Source organism: Mobula birostris, chromosome 14 (assembly GCF_030028105.1).
Source record: "Mobula birostris isolate sMobBir1 chromosome 14, sMobBir1.hap1, whole genome shotgun sequence".
Taxonomy (NCBI): Eukaryota; Metazoa; Chordata; class Chondrichthyes; order Myliobatiformes; family Myliobatidae; genus Mobula; species Mobula birostris.
Genome location: NC_092383.1, coordinates 49,287,576 through 49,314,509, shown reverse-complemented (window position 1 = coordinate 49,314,509; position 26,934 = coordinate 49,287,576). Strand labels below are relative to the sequence as shown.

Below are 26,934 nucleotides of genomic sequence, written 5' to 3'. Positions count from 1 at the left end.
TTTTTACTGATGACTAGCCAAACCCCTGTCCATGACAATACATTACTTACAAACCTGTGCAGTTTTTCATATAATTAATTTTATTTGTTTATTTATTTAATGGTAGAGCATGGAACAGGCTCTTCCTGCCCACTTTGCTCAGCAACCCCCCCCTGTTAAACTCTACCCTAATCAAATAAAGGCATCCGTTAGTCTTGCAAGACCATGGATCTGCGCCTGGAATGTCTTCACCCTCCAGGGTCTTCACTCTCCAGGGCGCAGGCCTGGGCAAGGTTGTATGGAAGACCAGCAGTTGCCCATGCTGCAAGTCTCCCCTCTCCACAACACCAACGTTGTCCAAGGGAAGGGCATTAGGACCCATACAACTTGGCACCAGTGTCGTCGCAAAGCAATGTGTGATTAAGTGCCTTGCTCAAGGACACAACACGTTGCCTCGGCTGGGGCTCGAACTCACGACCTTCAGGTCATTAGTCCAATGCCTTTACCGCTTGGCCACGTGCCCACACTGACAACTCTAATCACAGGACAATGTACAATGACCAATTAACCTACTAACCACTACATCTTTGCCCAGCAACCCACCTGTTAAATTTTACCCTAATCACAGGACAAAATACAATGACCAATTAACCTACTACATCTTTGAACTGTGAGAGGAAACTGATGGGGGTGATGTACCAACTCCTCACAGACATCACTGGAGTCCGATACGTGAATTATAATTGCATTGTTCTAATCACTGCTCCTAGCAAGGCATCACAGTAATGGCCTTCTGGAAACGCCTGCTTACCAGCTAGGACCCCCATCACTGAGGATGTGCCATTTTCTCATTACTACCATTGGAGAGGTGTTACAGGAGCCTGAAGGTACACACTCAGCACTTTAGGAACTGCTTCTTCTCAACCATCAGATATCTGAACTGTCCATAAACCCATGAACACTACCTTGTCTCACTCTCCTCTCCCTCTCCTCCCTCTCTCTATTTCTATCTAGCTATCTGTTATTGTAACTGAACATAATTTGATACATATTACACTGCACTGCTTAGAGACTGAAGGTCCCACACCACAGTTATTACCTTACAACCATGAACTTCCCTCGCCTCAACTCTAAACTGATTCCACAACCTATGGACTCTCTTTCAAGGTCTCAACAACTCATGTTCTCAGTATTATTATTTTTCATTTGCACAATTTGTCTTCTTTTGCATGTTCGTTGTTTGGCAGAATTGGTTTTTATATAATTTTATTTGTAAATTATATTGCATTTCTTTATAGTCCTGTAAAGCCTGTAGGAAAATAAATTTCAGAGTAGTAGGTAATCTGATAATAAGTTTTCTTTGCATTACTGCTGCAAAATTTCAAATTTCATGAACACGAGAGATTCTGCAGATGCTGGCAATCTAGAGCAACGTATAGAACCTGCTGGGGGAACTCAGCAGGCCAGGCTGCATCTCTGGAAATGAACAAGCCATCAATGTTTTGAACTGAGACCCTACATCAGGACTGGAAGGGAAGGGGAAAAAGCCAGAATAAGAAGGTGGGGTACCAGCTGCCAGGTGATGGTGAGACCAGCTGACGGGGAATGGAGAATGAAGTGACAAGCTGGGAAGTGATAGGTGGAAGAGGTAAAGGGCTAAAGAAGAAGAAATCTGATAACAGAGGAGAGGGGACCATGCATAAAGCAGTTACTTAGAAACAGACCAAGACCACTGGGAGACTAAGCCAGGAGACTGACACTGTATGACACATTTTCAAAATAACAAATTTCCAAAGTGGAAAAGGTACTTTTGATCCTTTATTATAAAACCAGCAAAGACAAACAATCTTATTACAATTTTTTTAAAAACTAACATATTTAAGTATTCCCGTTAGTGGTTCAACGATGTCCCAATTAGCAGTCAACAAAACAATATCATTCCCCTTGGCTCACCCTCTCTCCACTAGGCTAATCTAAACAACTAACCCCAAGTGTGAATACAAACTACTACACCCCAACCCACGTGACAGATTACCATAATGAACACACAAAATACAATACTTACAGAAAATAGATACATGGCTCCTCCATCAGGGAAAAAGAGGGGCACCAGAGGGAGGTGATATGCAGGTGAGAAGAAGAGAAGGGGTAAAAGGGGAGCCAGAGTGGGGAATGGAAAAAGAGAGGAGGGGGAGGGGGAGAAATTGATATTCCTGGGGTTGGGCTGAATATGATGTATGAGGAGGAGCAACACCTCATATTCCATCTAGAATATTAGGTGTAGCTCCTAAACTTTTCCCTCATGAAAAGTTGTAAAATTTCTCCTCCCTAAAGTTTCACGACTATTTTATCATGAGAATGCTTTGAGTATATTCTTTCGCAAAGGTCAGTCCAAAATAACTATGTAAAATCCAGAGCCATTTCTCCATTAATTGACCCATCTCATTCTCTAAGGACGCAATGTTTATTTAGCATCCTACCATTTTATTTGTGTCACTCCCTACGATATCAGAATCAGATTTAATATCACCAGCATACGTTGTGAAATTTGATGTTTTGCAGAAGCAGTATATTGCAATATATAATAATAAAACTGAGAAGTTACAATAAACATATGGCTGGTCCTTCACTGATGAAGATCAGGAGAGAAGAAAATGATCACTCCACTCTTGAACCTGCACCCATATCCACCCTTTGAGATAATCCGGCTGAGGGGGTTCAAGCCTGTGGAGAACAGCAGTGGGGATAGATCATCACCCTGGTATGTTCCACACCTGATGGCTTTGAGTTAACTTCAGGCATTGTCCTCCAATGGCCTATTGAGTTCTCGATGAAGGTCCCTAGTGTCTTGTTGACCTTGGACAGAGACAGGCATTTCGGGCTCCATGTGTGGGGCGCTGAGTTGTGTGCTTTCTGGTAGTCGATCCAAGCAGTGCTTAGGTTGGTTTGCCTACTCTTGTAGTCTCACATGACCACTTTGTCTACCAGTAGTTGGTGCTTGGAGCCCCCGGTTCCATTACCCACCCCCTCTGAGTGTGGCTCAGGAAATTACACACATGTTCCTTCAGCTTGGTGTCTATGATATATGACAGGAGCTTCCATGTTGTTGACAGGCAGGTTATAGGCCGGTAGTTTGATGGTGTTGCTCCTTTGTGTGGATCTTTCATTATGAGTACTGTCCTTCCTAGAGTTATCCATTCAGGGTGGGAGCCTGCTTCAGCAGGTGGTTCATTTGAGCTGCCAGCCGTTTATGTAATGCTTTTAGTTTCCTCAGCCAGTAGGTCTGGATCACGTCAGGCCCTGGTGATGACCAGTTCTTCATTGTTTCTCCCCGTTGCTGGACATCTACTGCAGTGATGGTGACTGGTTCATCCTCTGGGAGGTTGCAGAGGCTTGCTTGTGGGTCTTTCAGCCACTGGGCACTGGTGTCGTTTGATGCTTCTTTCTCCCGCAGACTCTTCCAGTACCCCTCAGTTGCTGTTTTGGTTGGTTCAGGTACTAGCATGTTGTTGCTCAGGAAATGTGCGAATACTTTTCCAGGTTCTTTGGAGAAGAGTGCATTAAGTCACTTGGCATCTGCATCCTTAGTGTACCTCGTAGTCTGGTAGCCAGAGCTGCTAACCATTGCTTGGCAGTTTCCAGGGCTTCAGCTATGGACATACCTCTGTACTTCCTTAGTAGTTGAGATGAGTCTTTGGTCTTCTCACCTTTCTGCTGAGCTCCACCCTTGTGGTTTTCAACTTGTTGTCTCCAGTGGGGTTTATAACAGTACTCTCCACTATAGCTCATTTTGTAGCCCAGCATTTCTAGGACTGCCGCCGCCAATGCATACGTCAGATTATTGGTCTCTGTTATGTTGGAGGTTGCAATTGTGTGTAGTGTTTCATTGGCCGTTTCTAACATGCTGTCTGATGGAATTTTATCATCAAGTCTGGGGAGCCTAGTTCGTTGATTGACAGTCCCCATTTTAGCTTTGATCTTCTCTCTGATTGCAGCAGCCAGCATCTATATGCCTGAGGTGAGGTTCAAACTGGCATTTCCTGTGTACAAGGTGATGCCATCACCTTTGCACCATCTGTAAGTTGTGGGGGTGGGGTCTGAACTTATCAGCTCGGTTTTGCAGTGATGTTGCTGTGGTGCATTGTGATTGCATGTCTTCCAATTCAAGGTGTGATAGCAATCCTCTGTTGACAATGCTTGATCACTGGGTAACCAGTTGTTTTCCCGTGAATGTTGACGACGGTCTTCATTGTTGCTAGAGTCCCCACGTGTGCTTGATGTTTCCTCTTTCATGTTAAAGAAACACTAATTCCATGTTGTCCAGTCTCTCCATTTATAGTTTGTCTGGTAGCCAATTTCTCACCAGGTGGTCCTGGTTCTCCAGCCATTGGTGCGGATCTTGTTAATCCGGCTGATGTCCAAGCCGATGTGACTTTCTTGTTCTTGTCACTCTCATCCAGAGGTTTTTCTGGGCAGATGTAGCGTAAGCACGAGGGGTCCAACCTAAGAGCCCCACCTGGACCCCAGACCCCTGCACCACGGAGCCCAGACAGTTCCCAGCACTGGCCTCTGAAGTTATATTTTAAATATTTTTTTATATATTAAATAATTTTTTGAAAAGAGAGGGATAAATATTGAGGAAGTGTTCATGGGTTCATTGTCAATTCAGAAATCTGATGGCAGAAGCTGTTCCTGAAATATTGAATGTGTGTTTTTAAGCTCCTGTACCTCCTCCTTGATGGCAGCAGTGAGGAGAGGGCATGTTCTGGGTGAGGGGTCTCCTTAATGATGGACGCTGCTTTTTTGAGGCATCGCCTTCTGCAGGTGTTCTGGGTGCTAGGGAAGCTAGTGCCAATGATTAAGCTGGGTTCTAATTTACCCTTTCTGAGTTGAGGAGCGACCAATCAGCAAGAGGGATTCATTAGAAAGGGCCAGGTGTAAGTGGAGTGGCCATTTTTGTGAGTGTGCCAGTATTTAGAGTGGCTTTGACTTATCAGGCTTGGGCAAAGTTATCTGGTTGATTTCTCTCCTTCTGTTCTTATTCGTTCATTCCTCATCTACTAGAGCATGGTACAGTGAGAATGGCTCCAGGGTGCTGTGTTGTGTTCTGTGTGTGCAAGATGTGGGAATTCTGGGAGACCTCCAGCCTCCCAGATAACCACATCTGCACCAGGAGCACGGAGCTGCGGCTCCTCAGGGAACGCGTGAAGGAACTGGAGCTGCATCTCAATGACTTTCGGCTCATATGTGAGACTGAGGAAGTGAGAGATAGGAGCCACAGGGAGGTAGTCACCCCAAGGTTGCAAGAGGCTGACTGTTAGAGAAATGGGCAGCCAGTGCAGAGTACCCCTATGGTCATTCCCCTCAATAGTAAGCATACCACTTTAGATACTATTGAAGGGGATGACCTACTAGGGACCGGGTCTCTGGCACTGAATCTGGTGCTGTGGCTCAGAAGAGCAGAGAGTGAAGAGGACTGCAGTGTTAATAGGAGATTCCTAGTCAGAGGAACAGAGACGAGATTCTGTGGGTGTGATAGAGATGCCTGGATGGTATGTTCCCTCCCTGGTGCCAGGATCAAGGATGTCTCAGATCGGGTCCATGGCATTCTCAAGGGCAAGGTTGAGCAGCCAGAAGTCTTGGTGCATATTGGCATCAGTGGCATAGGTAGACAAGGTGAGGAGGTCCTAAAGAGAGATTTTGGAGAGCTAGGAACAGATCTCCAGGATTGCTACCCCTGCTATGTGCCAGGGAAGGAATAGACTGATTTGGCAAATGAATGTGTGGCTGAGGGATTGGTGCAGGGGGTAGGGGTTCAGATTTCTGGATCATTGGGATCTCATCTGGGGCAGGCATGACCAAAAGGGTCAGGTTACTTCTGAACCTGAAAGTTGGGGTGGGGGGCAGGGAGGGTGGTAGTCTAATATCTTTGTGGGCAGGTTGGCTATAGTTGTTTGGGAAGGTTTAAGTTAACTGGGGGATGGGAACTGTAGAGATGGTGCTGAAGATCAGATAGCTGTTTTTTTTTGAAAAGGGTGAATACAGGATTTAAAGATGTTATATTTGAATGTGTGCAGTATATGGAATAAGGTAGATGAACTTGTAGCACAGTTACACAAAAGTCAGCAAGGTTTCCTTTAGGGAAAATCTTGCCTGATGAACCTATTGGAATTCTTTGAGGAGATTACAAGTAGGATAGATAAAAGGGATGCAGTGGATGTTGTATATTTGGACTTTCAGAAGGTCTTTGACGAGGTTGCACACATGAGGCTGCTTACCAAGTTAAGGGCCCATGGGATTACAGGAAAGTTACGGGGGACCGCCCCTGTCTGCAAATGGAGTAGCAGTATTTTTGTGCTGCTCTTAGTTTTCTTTCTCTCCCCCTAGTTTAAGCTTTGAATTTAAAACTTTTACTTGCTGATTCTTGAGGGGGAACAATATGTCTATGTCTACAGAAGTGGGAAGAATTTACCTGAACCTAGTGATAAAGGTAATGGGAAAGGAAAGCTGCAAAAGGAAAGATCTGACGAAATGCCATCGTGGGCTGAAGATATCGTTCGGACACTGAATTCAATTAAGGATCAGAATTGATCAACTAAAGGCCAACTGGAAAAGAATAGTAATGAAATGAAGTCATTTCTGGGAAAACTTAAAGACCTGGAAACTCAAGTTATTACACATGAAGAGGAATTGAAGATAACTAAGCAAAAGTTGTCTGAAGCTACAACTCGTTTGGAAAGATATCAAAATAAGTTGACCTGGAAACTAGGTCTCGACGAAAGAATATACGAATTGTTGGGCTGCAAGAAGGAGCTGAAGATGGAGATTTAACTGCTTACTTTGGTAAGCTTTTCCACACTTTATTTCCTACCATTCTATCAAAGCCGCCTGCTATAGAAAGGGCACACAGGGTGTTTATCTTCGAATTGAAGGATTCTAGTAAACCAAGATCTGTTCTGGTTTGCTTTCATCACTTTAAAAGTAAAGATCAAATAATGCGACAGGCAAGAAAACAGAGAGTTTTTAGATTTATGGAATCTGAGCTCTGCTTTTACAAAGATTAACCAAGAGAGATAATGGAACAAAGATCAAAATTTGCCATGGTAATGAAACAAACATATGATAAAAAACTTTTTCCCTGTCTGAGGTACCGGACAAGAATTAAAGTTTTTCCTGCTAATTCTCCTCGTACTTTTTTTGATCCAAAAACTGCACTGGACCTTGTTCAGGCTATACCCGCTGCTGTTACTGATGCCGCTGCTGAAAGGCTGTTTGGCTATCTGTTTATTACTCGCAGATTGGAAAGAAGATTTATGAAGGTGATTTGTATATTTCATTGAGAGACTAATTAAAGAAGACAAGGAAAGTTGTTCATTATTGCATATTGTTGGTTTTCCTTTGGAAAGATTTATGGCTTAAGTATGTCTGTCTAAATGATCATTTGAACATTCGATGACTGAGCGAAGAAGATAAGGGGATTTTTTCCTTTAATTTAATACTTGGTTTGTTTCTTTTTTTTAATTAGCTAATTGGTAGTTTTTTTCCTACTAATAGGGCTTTTTATATATTTTTTCTGTTTCATTATTACATTTTATAATTGAATTTAAAGCTTTTTTAGGGAATTATTATGAAACTTAAAGATGGCACTGGTTTTCCTCTCTAAGAGGTAACACTATTTTGGTTCTTTCTTGCTTATTAGTTGATGGAATGTAAATACCTTTTTTTGCTGAGACTTTGTTTTTTTTAAAAGGTCACTCTACTTTTTTACTAACTTTGGGGAGGGAAAGAATACACGGACAGAGCAGTCAATATAAGAGCTGGAATGTTATGATGAGGTTGTATAAGGCATTGGTGAGGCCGAATCTGGAGTATTGAGTTCAATTTTGGTCACCAAATTACAGGAAGGATATAAATAAGGTTGAAAGAGTGCAGAGAAGGTTTACAAGGATGTTGCCGGGACTTGAGAAACTCAGTTACAGAGAAAGGTTGAGTAGGTTAGGACTTTATGCCCTGGAGCGTAGAAGAATGAGGGGAGATTTGATAGAGGTATATAAAATTATGATGGGTATAGATAGAGTGAATGCAAGCAGGCTTTTTCCACTGAGGCAAGGGGAGAAAAAAACCAGAGGACATGGGTTAGGGATGAGAGGGGAAAAGTTTAAAGGGAACGTTAGGGGGGCTTCTTCACACAGAGGGTGTTGGGAGTATGGAATGAGCTGCCAGACGAGGTGGTAAATGCGGGTTCTTTTTTAACATTTAGGAATAAATTGGACAGATACATGGATGGGAGGTGTATGGAGGGATATGGTCCGTATGCAGGTCAGTGGGACTAGGCAGAAAATGGTTCAGCACAGCCAAGAAGGGCCAAAGGGCCTGTTTCTGTGCTGTAGTTTCTATGGTTCTATGGTTCTAATAGCTTTGAACTCAATCGTAGATCGCTTGCCTTTTTCGGGCTTCTGGGTGTGGGTGGGTGGGTTTAGAGTTAGGAGTTTTTTCCCATTGGGTGGTTCTGGAGCATGCGTGTATTTTATGTGGTTGTATTCTTCATCACCACCATTTTTGATCATCCCGTATTGGTATCTGCTCTGTGCATGTATAAAGTAGAATAAAATTATAGTATGCTATTTAAATGGATTAATATAGTAAGTTGGAATGTATGTGGTTGGAATCATCCTATTAAACGAAAAAAGACTTTTAAAATTATTAACTGTTTCCAACCCGATATAATTTTTGCTCAAGAGATACATATCATGGCGGGAGATCAAAATAGATTTTTTGGATGGTGGAATGGTTTGCAATTCCACTCTACTTCTCAGAGTAATTGGCCAAAGATCAATGGAACAATACCCTAGCAGGGATGACAGTGCAACAGCAATGGCAAGTGTTTCTGGGAATAATGCGGAAGATGCAGGATCAGTTCATTCCAAAGAGGAAGAAAGATCCTAAGGGGAGTAAGGGGAGGCCGTGGCTGACAAGGGAAGTAATGGACAGTATAAAAATAAAAGAGAAGTATAACATAGCAAAGACGAGTGGGAAGCCGGAGGATTGGGAAACTTTTAAAGAGCAACAGAAGATAACTAAAAAGGCAATGCACGGAGAAAAAATGATGTACGAAGGTAAACTAGCCAAGAATATAAAGGAGGATAGTAAAAGCTTCTTTAATTATGTGAAAAGGGAAAAAAATAGTTAAGACCAAAATTGGGCCCTTGAAGACAGAAGCGGGTGAATTTATTATGGGCAACAAGGAAATGGCAGATGAGTTGAACAGGTACCTTGGATCTGTCTTCACTAGGGAAGACACAAACAATCTCCCAGATGTAATAGTGGCCAAAGGACCTAGGGTAATGGATGAACTGAAGGAAATTTATATTAGACAGGAAATGGTGTAGGATAGGCTGTTGGGTCTGAAGGCTGATAAGTCCCCAGGACCTGATGGTCTGCATCCCAGGGTACTTAAGGAGGTGGCTTTAGAAATCGTGGACGCATTGGTAATCAGTTTCCAATGTTCCATAGATTCAGGATCAGTTCCTGTGGATTGGAGGGTGTCTAACGTTGTCCCTCTCTTCAAGAAGAGAGGAAGAGAGAAAACAGGGAATTATAGAGGTTAGCCTGACGTCGGTGGTGGGAAAGATGCTGGAGTCAATTATAAAAGATGAAATTACAACACATCTGGATAGCAGTAACAGGATCAGTCCGAGTCAGCATGGATTTACGAAGGGGAAATTGTGCTTGACTACTCTTCTGGAATTTTTTGAGGATGTAACTATGAAAATGGACAAGGGAGAGCCAGTGAATGCAGTGTACCTGGACTTTCAGAAAGCCTTTGATAAAGTCCCACATAGGAGATTAGTGGGCAAAATTAGGGCACATGGTATTGGGGGCAGAGTACTGACGTGGATTGAAAATTGACTGGCTGACAGAAAACAAAGAGTAGCGATTAACGGGTCCCTTTTGGAATGGCAGGCGGTGACCAGTGGGGTACCGCAGGGTTCAGTGCTGGGACCGCAGCTGTTTACAATATATATTAATGACTTAGATGAGGGAATTAAAAGTAACATTAGCAAATCTGCCGATGACATAAAGCTGGGTGGCAGTGTGAAATGTGAGGAGGATGTTATGAGAATGCAGCATGACTTGGACAGGCTGGGTGATTGGGCAGAAGCATGGCAGATGCGGTTTAATGTGGATAAATGTGAGGTTATCCACTTTGGTGGTAAGAACAGGAAGGCAGATTATTATCTAAATGGAGTCAAGTTAGGAAAAGGGGAAGCACAAGATCTAGGTGTTGTTGTACGTCAGTCACTGAAAGCAAGCATGCAAGTACAGCAGGCAGTGAAGCAAGCTAATGGCATGCTGGCCTTCATAACAAGGGGAATTGAGCATAAGAGCAAAGAGGTCCTTCTGCAACTGTACAGGGCCCTGGTGAGACCACACCTGGAGTACTGTGTGCAGTTTTGGTCTCCAAATTCGAGGAAGGACATTCTTGCTATTGAGGGAGTGCAGCGTAGGTTCACAAGGTTAATTCCCGGGATGGCGGGACTGTCATATGTCGAAAGATTGGAGCGACTGGGCTTGTATACTCTGGAATTTAGAAGGCTGAGAGGGGATCTTATTGAAACATATAAGATTACTAAGGGATTGGACACGCTGAAAGCAGGAAGCATGTCCCCGCTGATGGGTGAGTCCAGAACCAGGGGCCACAGTTTAAGAATAAGGGGAAGGCCATTTGGAACGGAGTTGAGGAGAAACTTTTTCACCCAGAGAGTGGTGGATATGTGGAATGCTCTGCCCCAGAAGGCTGTGGAGGCCAAGTCTCTGGATGCTTTCAAGAAAGAGCTGGATAGAGCTCTTAAAGATAGCGGAATCAAAGGTTATGGGGATAAGGCAGGAACTGGATACTGATTGTGGATGATCAGCCATGATCACAGTGAATGGCGGTGTTGGCTCGAAGGGCTGAATGGCCTACTCCTGCACCTATTGTTTATTGTAAAACAAAAGGCGTGTCTATTTTTATTAAACCTAATATATTTATTCAAGAGGATATTGAATCAGATTCTAATGGTAAATTTTTAATTGTTAAAGGAACAATCTGTAACAGAAAAGTTGTTAAGGATGGAGGTCTTGCTTTGCCTAATCTAAGAATGTATTATTGGGCTGTTAATCTGCAATACATGTCTTTTTGGTTATACTGGGTTGATAGGAGTGATTGGCCAATTTGGGTAGGCCTAGAACTGAACATTGTAAAACAGTTTTATTTAACCTCGTTATTGGGAGCTCCTTTACCTATGCAATTAGTTAAAGTTGTTAATTTAAACCTATATCCTGTGGTTAAGTATTCTTTACAAATTTGGCTCCAGTTCCACAAATTTTTTAATCTTAAAAAGTTTAAACTTTGTAGTTTAATTTATTGAAATTACTTTTTAAAGCCTTCTTTGAGTGATCCAGTTTTTTTACTTTGGAAAAATAAAGGTATTAATTCTTTTTTGGATTTACTTAAAGAAGATAGATTGATGTCTTTTGAACAATTAATTGATAAATATTCTCTTTCATACTCACACTTTCTACAATACCTTCAAGTTAGACATTTTTTACAAAAATATTTAAATAATTTTCCTTACATATTGGAGGCTGACCTCTTAGATACTATTACGAGTATGAATCCTTTGATTAAGGGTTCTATTGGAAGGATTTATAACTTATTATTACAATGGGATAAGCATCCTTTATCAAAGATTAAACAGGATTGGGAAAAGGTACTTAATTTGACTTTTATGACGGAGGATTGGATGCCGATTTTGAAGTTGGTTAACTCTTCTTCAATTTGTGCTAGCCATTCATTGATTCAATTTAAAATCGTACAAGAGAGACTTTCTAAAATCTTTTCTAATGTGTAATAGTCATTGTGATAGATAGCTACACTGGCATATATGTTTTGGTCTTGTTCTATATTGGAACAGTTCTGGAAGTCAGTTTTTTCAACAATTTCTAAAGTATTTAAAATTAATCTGCAACCTAATAAATTAACTGTGCTTTTTGAAATAATTCCTCAAAATATTCATGGTATTTCTGTGTCTGACTAACATGTTATTGCATTTGTTACATTGATAGCTAGGAGGGCCATTTTGTTGAAGTGGAAAGATACATCAGCTCCCACTTTGTCACAATGGTTCTCTCAAGTGATGCTATGTCTTAGTTTGGAGAAAATTAGAAATCGAACCTTTGAACCTTTATTTGGTTTTGAGAAAAGATGGGGCTCATTTGCTCATTATTATCATTTGAGCTAATTGATATAATTTTTCCACGATTTAATTGTAAATTTTGTAGTATATTTTCTTTTCTTGCTGGCGGTTTGATGTTTATTTTTAGAAGCTTTTTGTATGACGCATGACTCCAGAGCTTTACACCTAATGGGTTCTTTTTTTCCTCACTTTTCTGCTTAGTAGGTTTTTTTTGTTATCACAATTTTTTTTCAATCTTTAAGATAATGTCTTTTTTGAGAGATTGTAAGTGTTGTTACTTCAATGTACTCATGTTATTTTTTCTGTATAATGTAACAATAAAAAGATTTGAAAGGAAGGAAAGTTACTGGCATGGTTAGAGCATTGATTGGTAGGAGGCAGCAAGTGGGAATAAAAGGATCCTTGTCTGGTTGGCTGTCAGTGACTAGTGGATGCTGTATATCAATGACTTAGATGATGGAATAGATGGGTTTGTAGCCAAGTTTGCAGATGATACAAAAATTGGTGGAAAGGCAGGTAGTGTTGAGATTAGATTAGATTAGAGTAGATTCATCTTTATTGTCATTGTGCCAAGTACAGATACAAAGCCAATGAAATGCAATTAGCATCTAACCAGAAATGCAAAGAATAGTGTTATTTACAAAATAACTGCGAATAAAAAGTAAGTGCTACAGCACACAAATATAAAAGTACTGAGCAGTACAATATGGGTGCAGTACTGTTTAGCGTTGTGATGTGAGGTTCAGCAAGGTCACGGCCTCAGGGAAGAAGCTCTTCCTGTGCCTGCTGGTGCGGTACTGGAGGCTCCTGTAGTGCCTACCGGATGGGAGGAGAATAAAAAGTCCATGGTTAGGGTGAGATGCATCCTTGCATGCTTTTTACCCTGCCCAGGCAACGTTTATGGTAGATGTTCTCAATGATGGGCAATTGGGTGCTGATAATCTGCTGGGCAGTTTTCACCACACGCTGGAGTGCTTTGCGGTCCGATATGGGACAATCGCCATAGCACACTGAGATGCAGTTGGTGACTATGCTCTCAATGGTACAGTGGTGAAAGTCTGTCAGTATCCTGGGACAGAGGTGAGCTTTCTTGATGCTCCGCAGGAAATAAAGGTGCTGTTGCACCTTTTTGATCAGGATGGAGGATGCAAAGGGACTTGGGAGTCTTTGTGCAGAATACCCTAAAAGTTAACTTGCAGGTAGAGTCAGTGGTGAGGAAGACAAATGCAATGTTAACATTCATTTCAAGAGGAGTAGAATACAAGTGCGGGGATGTGATGCTGAGGCTTTATAAGGCTCTGGTGAGACCTTGCCTTGAGTATTGTGAACAATTTTGGGCTCCTCATCTAAGAAAAGATGTGCCGGCATTGGAAAGGTTTCAAAGGAGGTTCACAAGGATGATTCTGGGAATGAAAGGGTTATCATACGAGGAACGCTTGATAGCTCTAGGTCTGTACTCGCTGGAATTTAGAAGGCTGAATATTAAAACCTTTTGAATGTCAAAAGGCCCAGACAGAGTACATGTGGAAAGGATGTTTCCCATGGTGAGGTAGTCAAGGTCATGATGGCACAGCCTCAGGATAGAGGGGCGTCCATTTAAAAGATATGGAGAAATTTCTTTAGCTACAATTTGTGGAATTTGTTACCACATGCAGCTGTGGAGGCCAGGTTGTTGGATGTATTTAAGGCAGAGCTTGATAGGTTCTTGATTGGACATGGCATCAAAGGTTATGGGGAGAAAGCTGGGGAATGGGGCTGAGGAGGGGAGAAAAAAAGAATCAGCAATGATTGAATGGCGGAGCAGACTCGATGGGTCAAATGGCCTAATTCTGCTCCTATGTCTTATGGTTTACAAACAGAGGGACTGTGTAGTGAGAAGAGGCTGTTGACTGGGCAAGACTGCAGTTAACAGGATGAGTTGTAGAAAGCAGACAAAATTGAAAAGGTTGACTACAGGATTTGAAGGTAATATATTTGAAAGCGCACAGTATATAGAATAAGGTAGATGAACTTGAATCACAGTTACAGATTGGCATTTTGTTGGCATCACTGAATCATGGCTGAAAGAAGATAATAGCTGGGAGTTTAATGTCCAAGGATACGGGTCATATTGTAAGGACAGGCAAGTAGCAAAGGGAGCAGTGTTGCTCTGCTGGTAAAATTTGAAATCAAATCATGAGAAAGGGGTGAAGGTGTTGAATCTAAGGAATTGCAGTGCTAAGAAGACCCCGATGGGAGTTGTAGACACCCTCCACCACCCCCCAGCCCTCAAACAGTAGTAAGGATGTAGTCTACAAATTATGAGAGATAGAAAATGCATGCCAAAAGGGCAATGTTACAATAGTCATGGTGGATTTCAATATTCAGGTAGGTTGGGAAAATCAGGTTGGCGCTCGATTTCTAGTGGGGTAATTTTTAGAATGCCTACAAAATGGCTTTTCAGAGCAGCTCGTGGTTGAGCCCAATGGGGAATCAGCTATTCTGGATTGGGTGTTGTGCAAAGAACTGGAATTGATGAGAGCTTAAGGTAAAAGAACCCTTTGGGGTATGTGACCATAGTATGATTGAATTCACCTTGAAATTTGAGAAGCTAAATTCATTATCAGTATTACAGTGGAGTAGAGCACTTAGCAGGTCTGTACTCACTGGAATTTTAGCAAACTCCCTTGAGTCCTTCACAGGTGCAGTAGCGTGGGCTACGGGAACTTTATCAGGCAGAGACAACATATGGTCCCTTAGCTCCAAAGGCTTAAGATCGCTGAGGCCAGGTAAGGAGAGCATCTGTTTGGCACACTCAGACTGTGATAGTCTAAAAGACTGTAAAAGGTGAGTTTTCAGCGATTGATATTTATTGTGTTCAGGTGGGTGTTCCAGTAGACTCAGCTATGGAGTTGTTGAGTGATGCTACCAGAAAGAAATATTAGGTGTGTCAACGGAGAGTTCTCGCAGCGTGAATTGAGCCTCAGCCTGTATGAACCAATCATCGGCATTTTGCTCCCAAAACCCCAACATGTTCAGCAACTCTGGAGCATTGGGGTCACCAATGTAGGTTTTAGCAAATAAAACTATGTGAGGCATTTTATGTTCAAGGAAAACAACTCATTTATTGTATCCATAAAATGAACACACAGCGGGGTAACAGAACTTCACATAATTATGTCATTACATCAGATCAGCCTCTTACAGTGAACCCAACTCAATGTCGGTGGTTGTCAATTACACATGCTTCCAGCAATTACTTTATCCTACAATAGTACAAAACTCCTACACACAAGGGATACATATGCCACAGCATATACCTCCTGGTACACCGTCGCAACCGTCAGCATTGGTTTTAAAGTTTAAAATTTATTTGTCAAGCATACATCAAAACAGTGGAATATGTCATTTTGTATCAAATCAGACAATTGTGCCAGGCAGCCGGCAAGCATCGCCACATTTCTGGTGCCAACATGGTATGGCCACAAGTCACTAACCCTAACACAGGAACATAGAACAGTACAGGCCTTTGGCCCATGATGTTGTGCTGACTTTGTAACCTACTCCAAGATCAAACTTACCTTCCCCTCCCACATAATCTTCCATTTTTTTATGCTCTATGTGCCCAAGTGTTTTCTTAAATCTCCCCAATGTATCTCCCTGTACCACCCCTGGCACCATGCACCCACTACTCTGTATGCAAAAAGATTACCCCTGACATGCACCCTATAATATGGAACGTGGGAGGAAACTGGAGCATTCAGAGAAAACTCAAAGGGAGAGAAAATACAAACTCCTTACATACAGAGGGGAGAATCAAATTTGAATTTAAGCCGGTGCTATAAAATGATATGCTAATGTCCTGCCTAGGACAAGACCACATATTAAAGATTTAAAGGATTAGCTTTATTTGTCACATGTACATTGAAACATACAGTGAAATGCATTGTTTATGTCAAATTAAATCAGTGAGCATTGAGCTGGGGGCAGCCTGCCAGTGTCGCCAGTAGAGCACGCCTACAACTTACTAACATTAACCTGTAGGCCTTTGGCATGCGGGAGGAAACCCATGCACCGTGGGGAGAATGTACAAACTGCTTACAGACAGCAACGGGAATTGAACCCGGGAGGAAACCCATGCACCATGGGTGCATTGAACCCAGGTGGCTGGTGCTACAAAGTAATTGTGCTATCTATCCACTATGCGACCGTGCCATTCCAACTGGTGCCGACTCTTTCCATTATAAACTTGTGGTAGAAACGCTGATGATCAAATACAAAAGAACAAGGTGTCATATGATTTTTAAAAAAATGACCTACAAACACTGGCCAAGCCATCACCTCGTCGCTGCAGAATGCCAGTCGAAGAGCAGCTCCTAGGACCATGGATATATAGACAGAAAGGTGTTGGAAAAGGGCCAGTAACATCATGAAGGATCCCACCCACCCTGCTCATGGACTGCTTGTCCCACTGCCATCAAGGACGAAGCTACATAGCATCCATGACAGGACCACCAGACTCATAGGAAGGAGGAGGAGGTCCTGCAAAGAGAATTTAGGGAGTTAGGTGCAAAGTTGAAGGACAGGACCCAGGGTTGCAATCTTCGGATGAGTGCCACGTGCCAGTGAGGCTAGAAGTAGGAAGATATTGCAGCTAAGTACATGGCTAAGGAGTTGGTGCAGGAGGGAGGGCTTCATGTTCCTGGACAATTGGGCCTTGTTCCAGGGAAGGTGGGACCTGTTCTGACGGGACGGTTTGCACCTGAACTGGAGGGGGACTAACATCCTTGCGGGAAGGTTTGCTAGTGCTGCTCCGGGGAGTTTAAACTAGATTTGCAGGGGGAGGGGAACCAGAGTGTTAGAGCAGATAGTGAGGTGGAGGAGGATAAAGGTCATGCCAGAACTGCAAGTATAGTGCATGGAGTAAAGCCAAATCTAACATATAAAGAGGCTTTGAGGAAAGAGAAGCAGAATAAAGGGTGTAAAGGTAGTAAGGTAGAAGGGCTAAAGTGCATGTAATTCAATGCAAGAAGCATCAGGAACAAAGGTGATGAACTGAGAGCTTGGATACATACATAGAATTATGATGTAGTGGCCATTACACAGACATGGCTGGCACCAGGGCAGGAATGGATTCTCCATATTCCTGGATTTCAAGTGCTCCAAAAGGGATGGGGGGGGAGGGGAGGAGGGGTGGCATTACTGGTCAAGGATACTATTACAGCTACAGAAAGGGTGGGTAATGTAGTAGGATCCTCTTTTGAGTCAGTATGGGTGGAAGTCAGGAACAGGAAGGGAGCAGTTACTCTATTGGGAGTACTCTATAGGCCCCCTGGTAGCAGCAGAGATACTGAGCAGATTGGGAGGCAGATTTTGGAAAGGTACAAAAATAACTGGGTTGTTATCATGGGTGACTTTAACTTCCCTCATATTGATTGGAACCTGATTAGTTCCAATGGTTTAGATGGGGCAGAGTTTGTTAAGTGTGTCCAGGACGGATTCCTGTCACAGTATGTTGACAGGCCGACTAAGGGGAATACCATCCTAGATCTAGTATTAGGTAACGAACCGGGTCAGGTCACAGATCTCTCAGTGGGTGAGCATCTGGGGGACAGTGACCACTGTTCCCCGGCCTTTAACATTATCATGGAAAAGGACAGAATCAGAGATGGACATGTGGTCGATGTTTAGGGATCTCTTGCAGGATGTTAGAGATAAATTTGTCCCGGTGAGGAAGATAAAGAATGGTAGGGTGAAGGAACCATGGGTGACAAGTGAGGTGGAGAATCTAGTCAGGTGGAAGAAGGCAGCATACATGAGGTTTAGGAAGCAAGGATCAGATGGGTCTATTGAGGGATATAGTGTAGCAAGAAAGGAGCTTAAGAAGGGGCTGAGAAGAGCAAGAAGGGGGCATGAGAAGGCCTTGGCGAGTAGGGTAAAGGAAAACCCCAAGGCATTCTTCAATTATGTGAAGAACAAAAGGATGACAGGAGTGAAGGTAGGACCGATTAGAGATAAAGGTGGGAAGATGTGCCTAGAGGCTGTGGATGTGAGCGAGGTCCTCAATGAATACTTCTCTTTGGTATTCACCAATGAGAGGGAACTTGATGTCTCTGAGGACAGTATGAGTGAGGTTGATGTTCTGGAACATGTTGATATTAAGGGAGAGGAGGTGTTGGAGTTGTTAAAATACATTAGGACGGATAAGACCCCAGGGCCTGACAGAATATTCCCCAGGCTACTCCACGAGGCAAGGGAAGAGATTGCTGAGCCTCTGCCTAGGATCTTTATGTCCTCGTTGTCCATGGGAATGGTACCGGAGGATTGGAGGGAGGCCAATGTTGTCCCCTTGTTCAAAAAAGGTAGTAGGGATAGACCGGGTAATTATAGATCAGTGAGCCTTACACCTGTGGTGGGAAAGCTGTTGGAAAAGATTCTTAGAGATAGGATCTATGGGCATTTAGAGAATCATGGTCTGATCAGGGACAGTCAGCATGGCTTTGTGAAGGGCAGATAATGTCTAACAAGTCTGATAAGAGTTCTTTGAGGAGGTGACCAGGCATATAGATGAGGGTAGTGCAGTGGATGTGATCTACATGGATTTTAGTAAGGCATTTGACAAGGTTCCACACTGTATGCTTATTCAAAAAGTCTGAAGGCATGGGATCCAGTGAAGTTTGGCCAGGTGGATCCCAGAATTGGCTTGCTTGCAGAAAGCAGAGGGTCATGGTGGTGGGAGTACATTTGGATTGGAGGGTTGTGACTAGTGGTGTCCCACAAGGATTGGTTCTGGGATCTCTACTTTTCGTGATTTTTATTGATGGCCTGGATGTGGGGGTAGAAGGGTGGGTTGGCAGGTTTGCAGACGACACAAAGGTCGGTGGTGTTATGGATAGTGTAGAGGATTGTCGAAGATTGTGGAGACACATTGATAGGATGCAGAAGTGGCAGATGGAGTTCAACCCAGAGAAGTGTGAGGTGGTACACTTTGGAAGGGCAAGCTCCAAGGCAGAGTACAAAGTAAATGGCAGGATACTTGGTAGTGTGGAGGAGCAGAGGGATCTGGGGGTACATGTCTACAGATCCCTGGAAGTTGCCTCATAGGGTAATTAAGAAAGCTTGTGGGGTGTTAGCCTTCATAAGTCAAGGGATAGAGTTTAAGAGTCATGGGGTAATGATGCAGCTCTATGAAACTCTGGTGAGGCCACACTGGGAGTACTGTGTCCAGTTCTGGTCGCCTCACTATAGGAAGGATGTAGAAGCATTGGAAAGGGTATAGAGATTTACCAGGATGCTACCTGGTTCAGAGAGTATGCATTATGATCAGAGATTAAGGGAGCAATGGCTTTACTCTCTGGAGAGGAGGAGGATGACAGGAGACATGATAGAGGTATACAAGATATTAAGAGGAATAGATAGAGTGGACAGCCAGTGCCAGGGCACCACTGCTCGATACAGGAGGATATGGCTTTAAGGTAAGCGGTGGAAAGTTCAAAGGGGATATTGGAGGAAGGTTTTTTCACTCAGAGAGTGGTTGGTGCATGGAATGCACTGCCGGAGCCAGATACACTAGTGAAATTTAAGAGACTACTGGACAGGTATATGGAGGAATTTAAGGTGGGGGGTTATATGGGAGGCAGGGTTTAAGGATCGGCACAACATTGTGAGCCGAAGTACTGTGCTGTACTATTCTATGTTCTATAAATAAGTTACTTTTCCCCAAGCAGTTAGGCTGATCAACACCTCCCACCACTGATCCACCCCACCACACCCTCCAATCATCACTACTTTATTATTTCCTGTCAGTCACCTTAAACACAAATACTCCTGTGCCTAGCGTAACTTTATGAACATACAATCAATGTAAATAAGCTATCTTATCTATTTATTTATTGTTTTTATTACTGTGTTCTTTATCTTATTGTGTTTTTTGTGCTGCATGGGATCTGGAGTAACAATTATTTTGTTCTTCTTTACAATTGTGATCTTGAATCTTGAATATCACTCGATGTATCTGCTGCTGGACAGATGATTGAAGTCCCTGTCCACTGTCCAGGTTTAACACAAAGGATCCACCTGACCCTGTTAGCACATCATTTTGTGGTCCCTCATTGCCCTCTACTCATGGTGCACTCGGTCTAGAGCAACATAGAAGCTCTTCTTGTCATCCACACAGTGCCAGCCAATAGGGCCAATCTCACAGTCGGCGCACACGAGGTACTTGATGTTATTCGTGTCCTTGGTGAAGCCGACATTCTCGAAGGCAAACATGTCGTCCACGAACCAGTGCTCGAGAAGCAGGTCTCCTGTGACCACGCTGTCCTTAGTGCCCAATGCCACTTTCTGCCTCATCGATGGCAGGAACAACTGCAAGGCAATGTGCACACATTAACCCAATCAGCTTTGGCATCACTGTGATTGACAGATATATTGGCCAATTGGAAACATGAGGGGTTGTGCAGACACGTGGAAAACACACACACACACACGGCTGCAGGGATTCAGCAGGTCAGGTAGCATATATGGAAAAGAATAAACAGTCCTGACAAAGCGTCTCAGCCTGAGGCCTCGACAGTTTATTCCTCTCCCTGACCTGCTGAGTTGGCCAATCAAAGTCTGTTTTAGGAGGGCACAAACACATAATTTGCATATTATGTACACATCCTTTCAAAAACACTTACATAACTTTTCACAGGAGATGGTTAGCAAAACAAATCTATATTATTTTACCACCTGTTTACTGTCTGGGTGTCAATATCTATCAAGATCTATCCTGGGCTAAATATATTGATGTGATTACGAAGAAGGCGTGACAGCAGCTGTATTTCATTAAGAATTTGAGAATTGGTATATCACCAAAGGATCTCACAAATTTCTACAGAAGTACCGTGGAGAGCATTCTAAATGCCTGGTATGTCGGGCCCATTGCATTCGATCGGAAAAAGCTGCAGAAGGTTGCAAACATAGCCCGGTCCATCATGGGCACTAGCATGCCCAGCATCCAGGACACCTTCAAAAAGGTGGCATCCATCATCTACCAGAACATGGCCTCTTCCCATTACTACCAATAGAGGAGCCTGAAGACACACTCAACGTTTCAGGAACAGCTTCTTCATCTCCTCTGTCAGATTTCTAAACAGATGATGAAACCATGAACACTACCTCAGGAATTTTCCCTCTCATTACACTACTCAATTTATTGCTTTAATATATCTCATATACTTATTGTAATTTATAGCTTTTATTATATATTGGATTGTCCTGCTGTTGCAAAACAGCAAATTTCACACATTTGATTCTTATATACCAACTGGGGTCCTAACAGAGACGTGACTTTCACTCCAAGCCCCACATTCTAGTCATCCTTTGCCACCCACTAGGGTTATATTTAGTTTTATATTTAAGTATGTTGTATATGCACTTTTGTCAACGTACAGCTACAGAATACATTTTATATTAATATTATTGTGTTATATTATGTGCTGAATGTGATATATATGGCGTGTCCAGCCTCTGGTGAAGGGGCTTGTTTTGTACATTCTGGGACAGCTCACTTACCTTTGGGGCCCCACTGGACACACAGCTCTCACTTACTTTACTTTATTACTTTATTGTTTGTAAACAATTGATACTAAAGCGTACAATCATCACAGCGATATTTGATTCTGCGCTTCGCGCTCCCTGGAGTACAAATCAATAGTAAATATAATAAAAAATTAAATTATAAATCATAAATAGAAAATAGAAAAGGGAAAGTAAGGTAGTGCAAAAAAAAAACCGAGGGGCAGGTCTGGATATTTGGAGGGTACAGCCCGGATCCGGGTCAGGATCCGTTCAGCAGGCTTATCACAGTTGGAAAAAAGCTGTTCCCAAATCTGGCCGTACGAGTCTTCAAGCTCCTGAGCCTTCTCCCACTTTGACAGGCAGGCTAAACCAGGTGAGGGTAGCTGATGGGTCTCATTCCCTGGTGAGATAGAGACATGCCTGTCCCAGCACGCACAGTCAACTCTGGCCAATGTGATCCAACGGCCAGGAAGGTGGTTCTGCGACGCTTTGTGGAGAGCGAAGGTCGTGACAAGGCACAGGAGACATCATGGTTATCCACTGCAACCAAGCAAGTCCCAGAAAACTACTTCGTATCACTGGACCCAGACTTCCAAGGTCAAGTGAGTGGACCTGCCCCAGTGCAACGGCTTTTCCAAAAACTCTGCTGCACAGGTCTCCTGATATTGTTGGATATGACAGCCACCAGTGTTATATTGATCTATATACTGCATATGCACTTGTACGTACATCTACAGGATACTTTCTGATTTTACTATTATGGTGTTGTTATTTTACATACTGTATGTGATATATACACACACTGGACTTTGCACCTTGGCCTCAGAGGAACAATGGTTCCTTTAGCTGTATACATGGGTATAGTTCAACGATAATAACTTTGAACTTGAACTGTCTCTGCCCCTAGAACAATGTATTAATCTCCTTTATTCCAACAATGTTTGCCCTACTCCCTGTAGAAAACTGGCCACAAGAAATTGCAGAGTTGTGGACAGGGCTCAGTACATCACTGGAACCAACCTCCCTTCCATGGGTTCTGTCCACACTCCTGCTAAAACAGTCATGATCAAAGAGCTCACCCACCCCAGATGCTCTCTCCCCACTTCTTCCATTGGCACAAGGTACAAGACAACACACACAGAATGCTGGAGGAACTCAGCAGGTCGGGCAGCATCTATGGAAATGAATACACAGTCAACGTTTTTGGCCAAGACTGTTCTTCGGGACTGGAAAGGAAGGGAGAAGGTGCCAGAATGAGAAGGTGGGGGGAGAGGACAGGTGAAAGCACATCCTGCCAGACTCAAGGACAGTTTCTACACCATTGTTATCAGACTCTTGTACGATAAGTTTCATTGCAGGCCTCACAATCCTGCACTTTTTCATTTACCTGCACTGCACTTTTTTGGTAGTTTTTACAGTTTATTCTGAATTATTATTGCTTTACCTTATTCTTGTTCAATGCATTGGGTAATGATTTGATCTGAATGAACAGTACACAAGACAAGCTTTTCAATGCATCTCAATACATGTTACAGTAACAAACCAATTCCAATAGCCTGTTACCTCAGCTTTTCTCCCCCCATTTCCAGCTTTGTTTTTTTAAAATCTCCATTTTCATTCACCATCTTTATTTACCCATAAAACATTACAGTACATTGTCCTAACAGGCTGCATCACTGCAGAGTGGAAACTGTGCTGCAGTGGACAAGGAGGTTCGACAATGGGTAGTCAAAACTGCCCAAATGTATCGCCAGTATCATCGTACCCACCATCAAGGATATATATACACAGAAAGGTGCTGGAAAAAGGCCAGTAACATCATGAAGGAACTCACCCTCCCTGCTCATGGACTGTTTGTCCCACTCCCATCAGGGAGAAGGCTATGCAGCATTCACACCAGGACCACCAGCCTCAAAAAGTTACCTTCCCCAAGCAACACCTTCACCCACTCCTCCACACCCCCAACCAACACTACTTTATCATTTCCTGTCAGTCACGTTACGTATACTCCTGTTAGTGTCACTTTAATGGACATATAATCAATGTGTCGAAGTGATCTTATGGATTCATTGTGTTTCATTATTATTGTGTTCTTTATCTTACTGTGTTTTTTTATGCTGCACCAGATCCAGAGTAATATTTCATTCTCCGTTACACTTGTGTACTGGAGATAACATTAAACAATCTTGAACAGTACAGGCCCTTCAGCCCAAACGTTGTGCCAACCCTTTTAATCAATCTGACCCTTTCCTTCCACTTGGCCCTCCATTCTTCTACCGTCATGTGTCTCAAGAGTCTGCTACACGCCTCTAATGGCATGGGCCGATACGTTAGAATGGGAAGCAGAATGAGGAAGGTGAAGGTAGAGACTGTGAAGCCTGGATAACCATCTGGCCATGTCATTGGCTGGCACGATTTCTCTAAACAAAAAGGCTCAAGGACCTAGTTGGCCTACTCCTCCTCCTGTTTCCTGTGTTTCTGATCTCCATCCCCACATGTACTCATTACCCGGAACAGAGAATCAGAATCATGTTTAGTATCACTGGTGTATGTGGTGAAACTCTGCCAAGCCCAGCTCGGGCGGGGATCCTGAGTGATGGATGCCACCTTTTTGAGGTATCATCTTCTGAAGGTGTCCTCAGTGCTGGGAGGCTAGAGCTTATTTGCAGCTGACAACTTTCTGCAGCTTTTTTCGAACCAATGCAGTTCGATCCACTCTGAACTTTATTCCTCTTTCATCTTTCCCTTGCCAAAAGCCAAATTCATCCATACACTGAAGGCCTGCAGATGCTGGAGCCCAGAGCAACAGACAAGATGCTGGAGGAACACACAGCAGGCCAGGCAGCATCTGCAGAGGGAAGAGAACAGTTGACGTTTTGGGGCCCCTCTACCCCAAATGAAGGGTCTCACCCCAAAACATCAACTAGCCATTTCCCTATGAAAATGGGCCTAACCCACTCACTTCCTCCAGCATTTTGTTTGTTTCATCCATACACTGCCCTCTCAACACCACCCCTTTGATCACAGAAGCACAGCCACATCTCCCCATCCTGAGGTGAGAGGCAAGCAGGGTTACCACCCACCCTCCCTTTCACAGGAGCGCCATCACAGTGTCCTGATTAGCTGCATCAGAGTCTGGTACGGGAAATGCAAGGCATCTGACTGCAAGTCCCTACAAAAGATTGTGAGGACTGCTGAGAGGATCATATATATAACCATATAACAATTACAGCACGAAAACAGGCCATCTCGGCCCTTCTAGTCCGTGCTGAACTCTTACTCTCACCTAGTCCCACCGACCTGTGCTCACCCCATAACCCTCCATTCCTTTCTGTCTCTATATCTATCCAATTCAGCTTTAAGTGACAACATCGAACCTGCCTCAACCACTTCTGCTGGAAGCTCGTTCCACACAGCTACCACTCTCTGAGTAAAGAAGTTCCCCCTCATGTTACCCCTAAACTTTTGCCCTTTAACTCTCAACTTTGTCCTCTTGTTTGAATCTCCCCCACTCTCAATGGAAAAAGCCTATCCACATCAACTCTATCTATCCCCCTCATAATTTTAAATACCTCTATCAAGTCCTCCCTCAACCTTCTACGTTCCAGAGAATAAAGACCCAACTTGTTCATCCTTTCTCTGTCACTTAGGCCAGGTAACATTCTAGTAAATCTCCTCTGTACTCTCTCTATTTTGTTGCCATCTTTCCTATAATTCAGTGACCAAAATCATCAGGATCTCCCTTCCACCCATTAGAGATTTATATCCAGCGCGTTGCATACGCAGGGCCCTTAGCATTGTCAGTGACCCCATCCCCCCATCTGTCAACAAACTCTTTGACCCGACCCCCCACCACCACCCACCAGGCAGGAGGTACCGTAGCATTAAGACAAGGACTGTTAGGATGGGGAACAGCTTCTACCCGCAGGACTACTGAACCCCGCCACCCAGGTCTCATCACGTACAAAGCGTCAGTAGCGTTAGACTGTTTACTTTTTAAACTTGTATCATATGTGAACCTTATTATTTGTGGTGATATCACTGGTTTTTATACCTTGGTGTCTCATTCGCTGGTGTATGTAGGTACAGCTTAATGACAATCAGCACATCCACTTCACTTGTGGGTCCTTCCTCCAATTTCCTACACAGAATGCACTCCTCCCTCCGTCTCCCACACCCCCCACACTGGCATTTACTTCATCAGAACAATTACCTCCTTCTCCCCCAAACAGCAGCGATCCCACCCTACCATTTGGGTAAACAGATCTACTCCTGCCTCTGCCCGGCTCTACCTCTCTCCCTCTTAGGTAACTCACATCCCCGTTCCCTGCTAACCCCACCCAACCACCCTCCTGGTCCTGTCCTGGATCCTCCTCTCTCCTACTGGGGAAATCTGTATCCCCAGTTCCCTTCCCTCCTGTACCTCGATCCCTCTTGGGTAACTGGTATCCCTTCTTCCCTCCCTGGGTGCCACACTGTCACTCTCCAACTCTGGGTCCCTCTCATCCTCCCACCTATCCTGCTCCTCACTCCCTCCCGCGCTGTGACACCCTCTCTCGGCCTCTCCCTAGCATGCGGGGTCCCCCACCCCCAAAACTCCGGCTGCGGCCCCGGCTCTCGCCCCACCTCTCTGCGGCGATACCGCGCCGTCCCCGGGCTCAGCACACGGGAGCCACACCGCTCACAAACAACCGCCTTGCCGTTAGTGCCGGAGTCGCTGACCAGGCCGGTTGATAGCCCGGGGCCGTCCCCGCCGGGAGGCTCCGTCTGCTGTTCCGCCACAGAGCGATCACCCTCCGCCGGATCCTCCATATCCCGTCCTCTTCCAGACCAGCAACTTCCGTTTCCGCTCGTTCAACTTCCGCCTCCGTGACCATGGTAACGGGGTGGCCCAGAGCCGCAGCCTGACCTTAGATGTCCGCTCCCGAAACAGTATCAATGAGAGTCAGAATCAAAATTCAAAATAATTTTATTATCGGTACATATATGTCACCACATACAACCCTAAGATTCTTTTTCTTACGGCGTTCACAGTAAATACAAAGAATCAATGAAAAACCGCACATACAAAAGACTGACAGACAACCAGGGTACAAAAGACAAGCTATGCAAATACATTACAAAACACAAAATAACAATAATAAATAAATAAGCAACAAATATCGAGAACAGG

General features: G+C 43.7%; 1 protein-coding gene across 1 annotated transcript; it reads right to left on the bottom strand.

Moving 5' to 3' along the window:
* Nucleotides 1-15,295: 15,295 nt before the first annotated feature.
* On the bottom strand, nt 15,296-26,600 carry rabif (RAB interacting factor). Its single transcript, XM_072278520.1, has 2 exons — nt 26,388-26,600; nt 15,296-20,564 (listed from the first exon to the last, which is right to left on the bottom strand). Exons 1-2 carry the CDS (start codon nt 26,571-26,573, stop codon nt 20,316-20,318), a joined length of 435 nt encoding a protein of 144 aa, XP_072134621.1. The 5' UTR covers nt 26,574-26,600; the 3' UTR covers nt 15,296-20,315.
* Between the last annotated feature and the right edge of the window lie 334 nt (nt 26,601-26,934).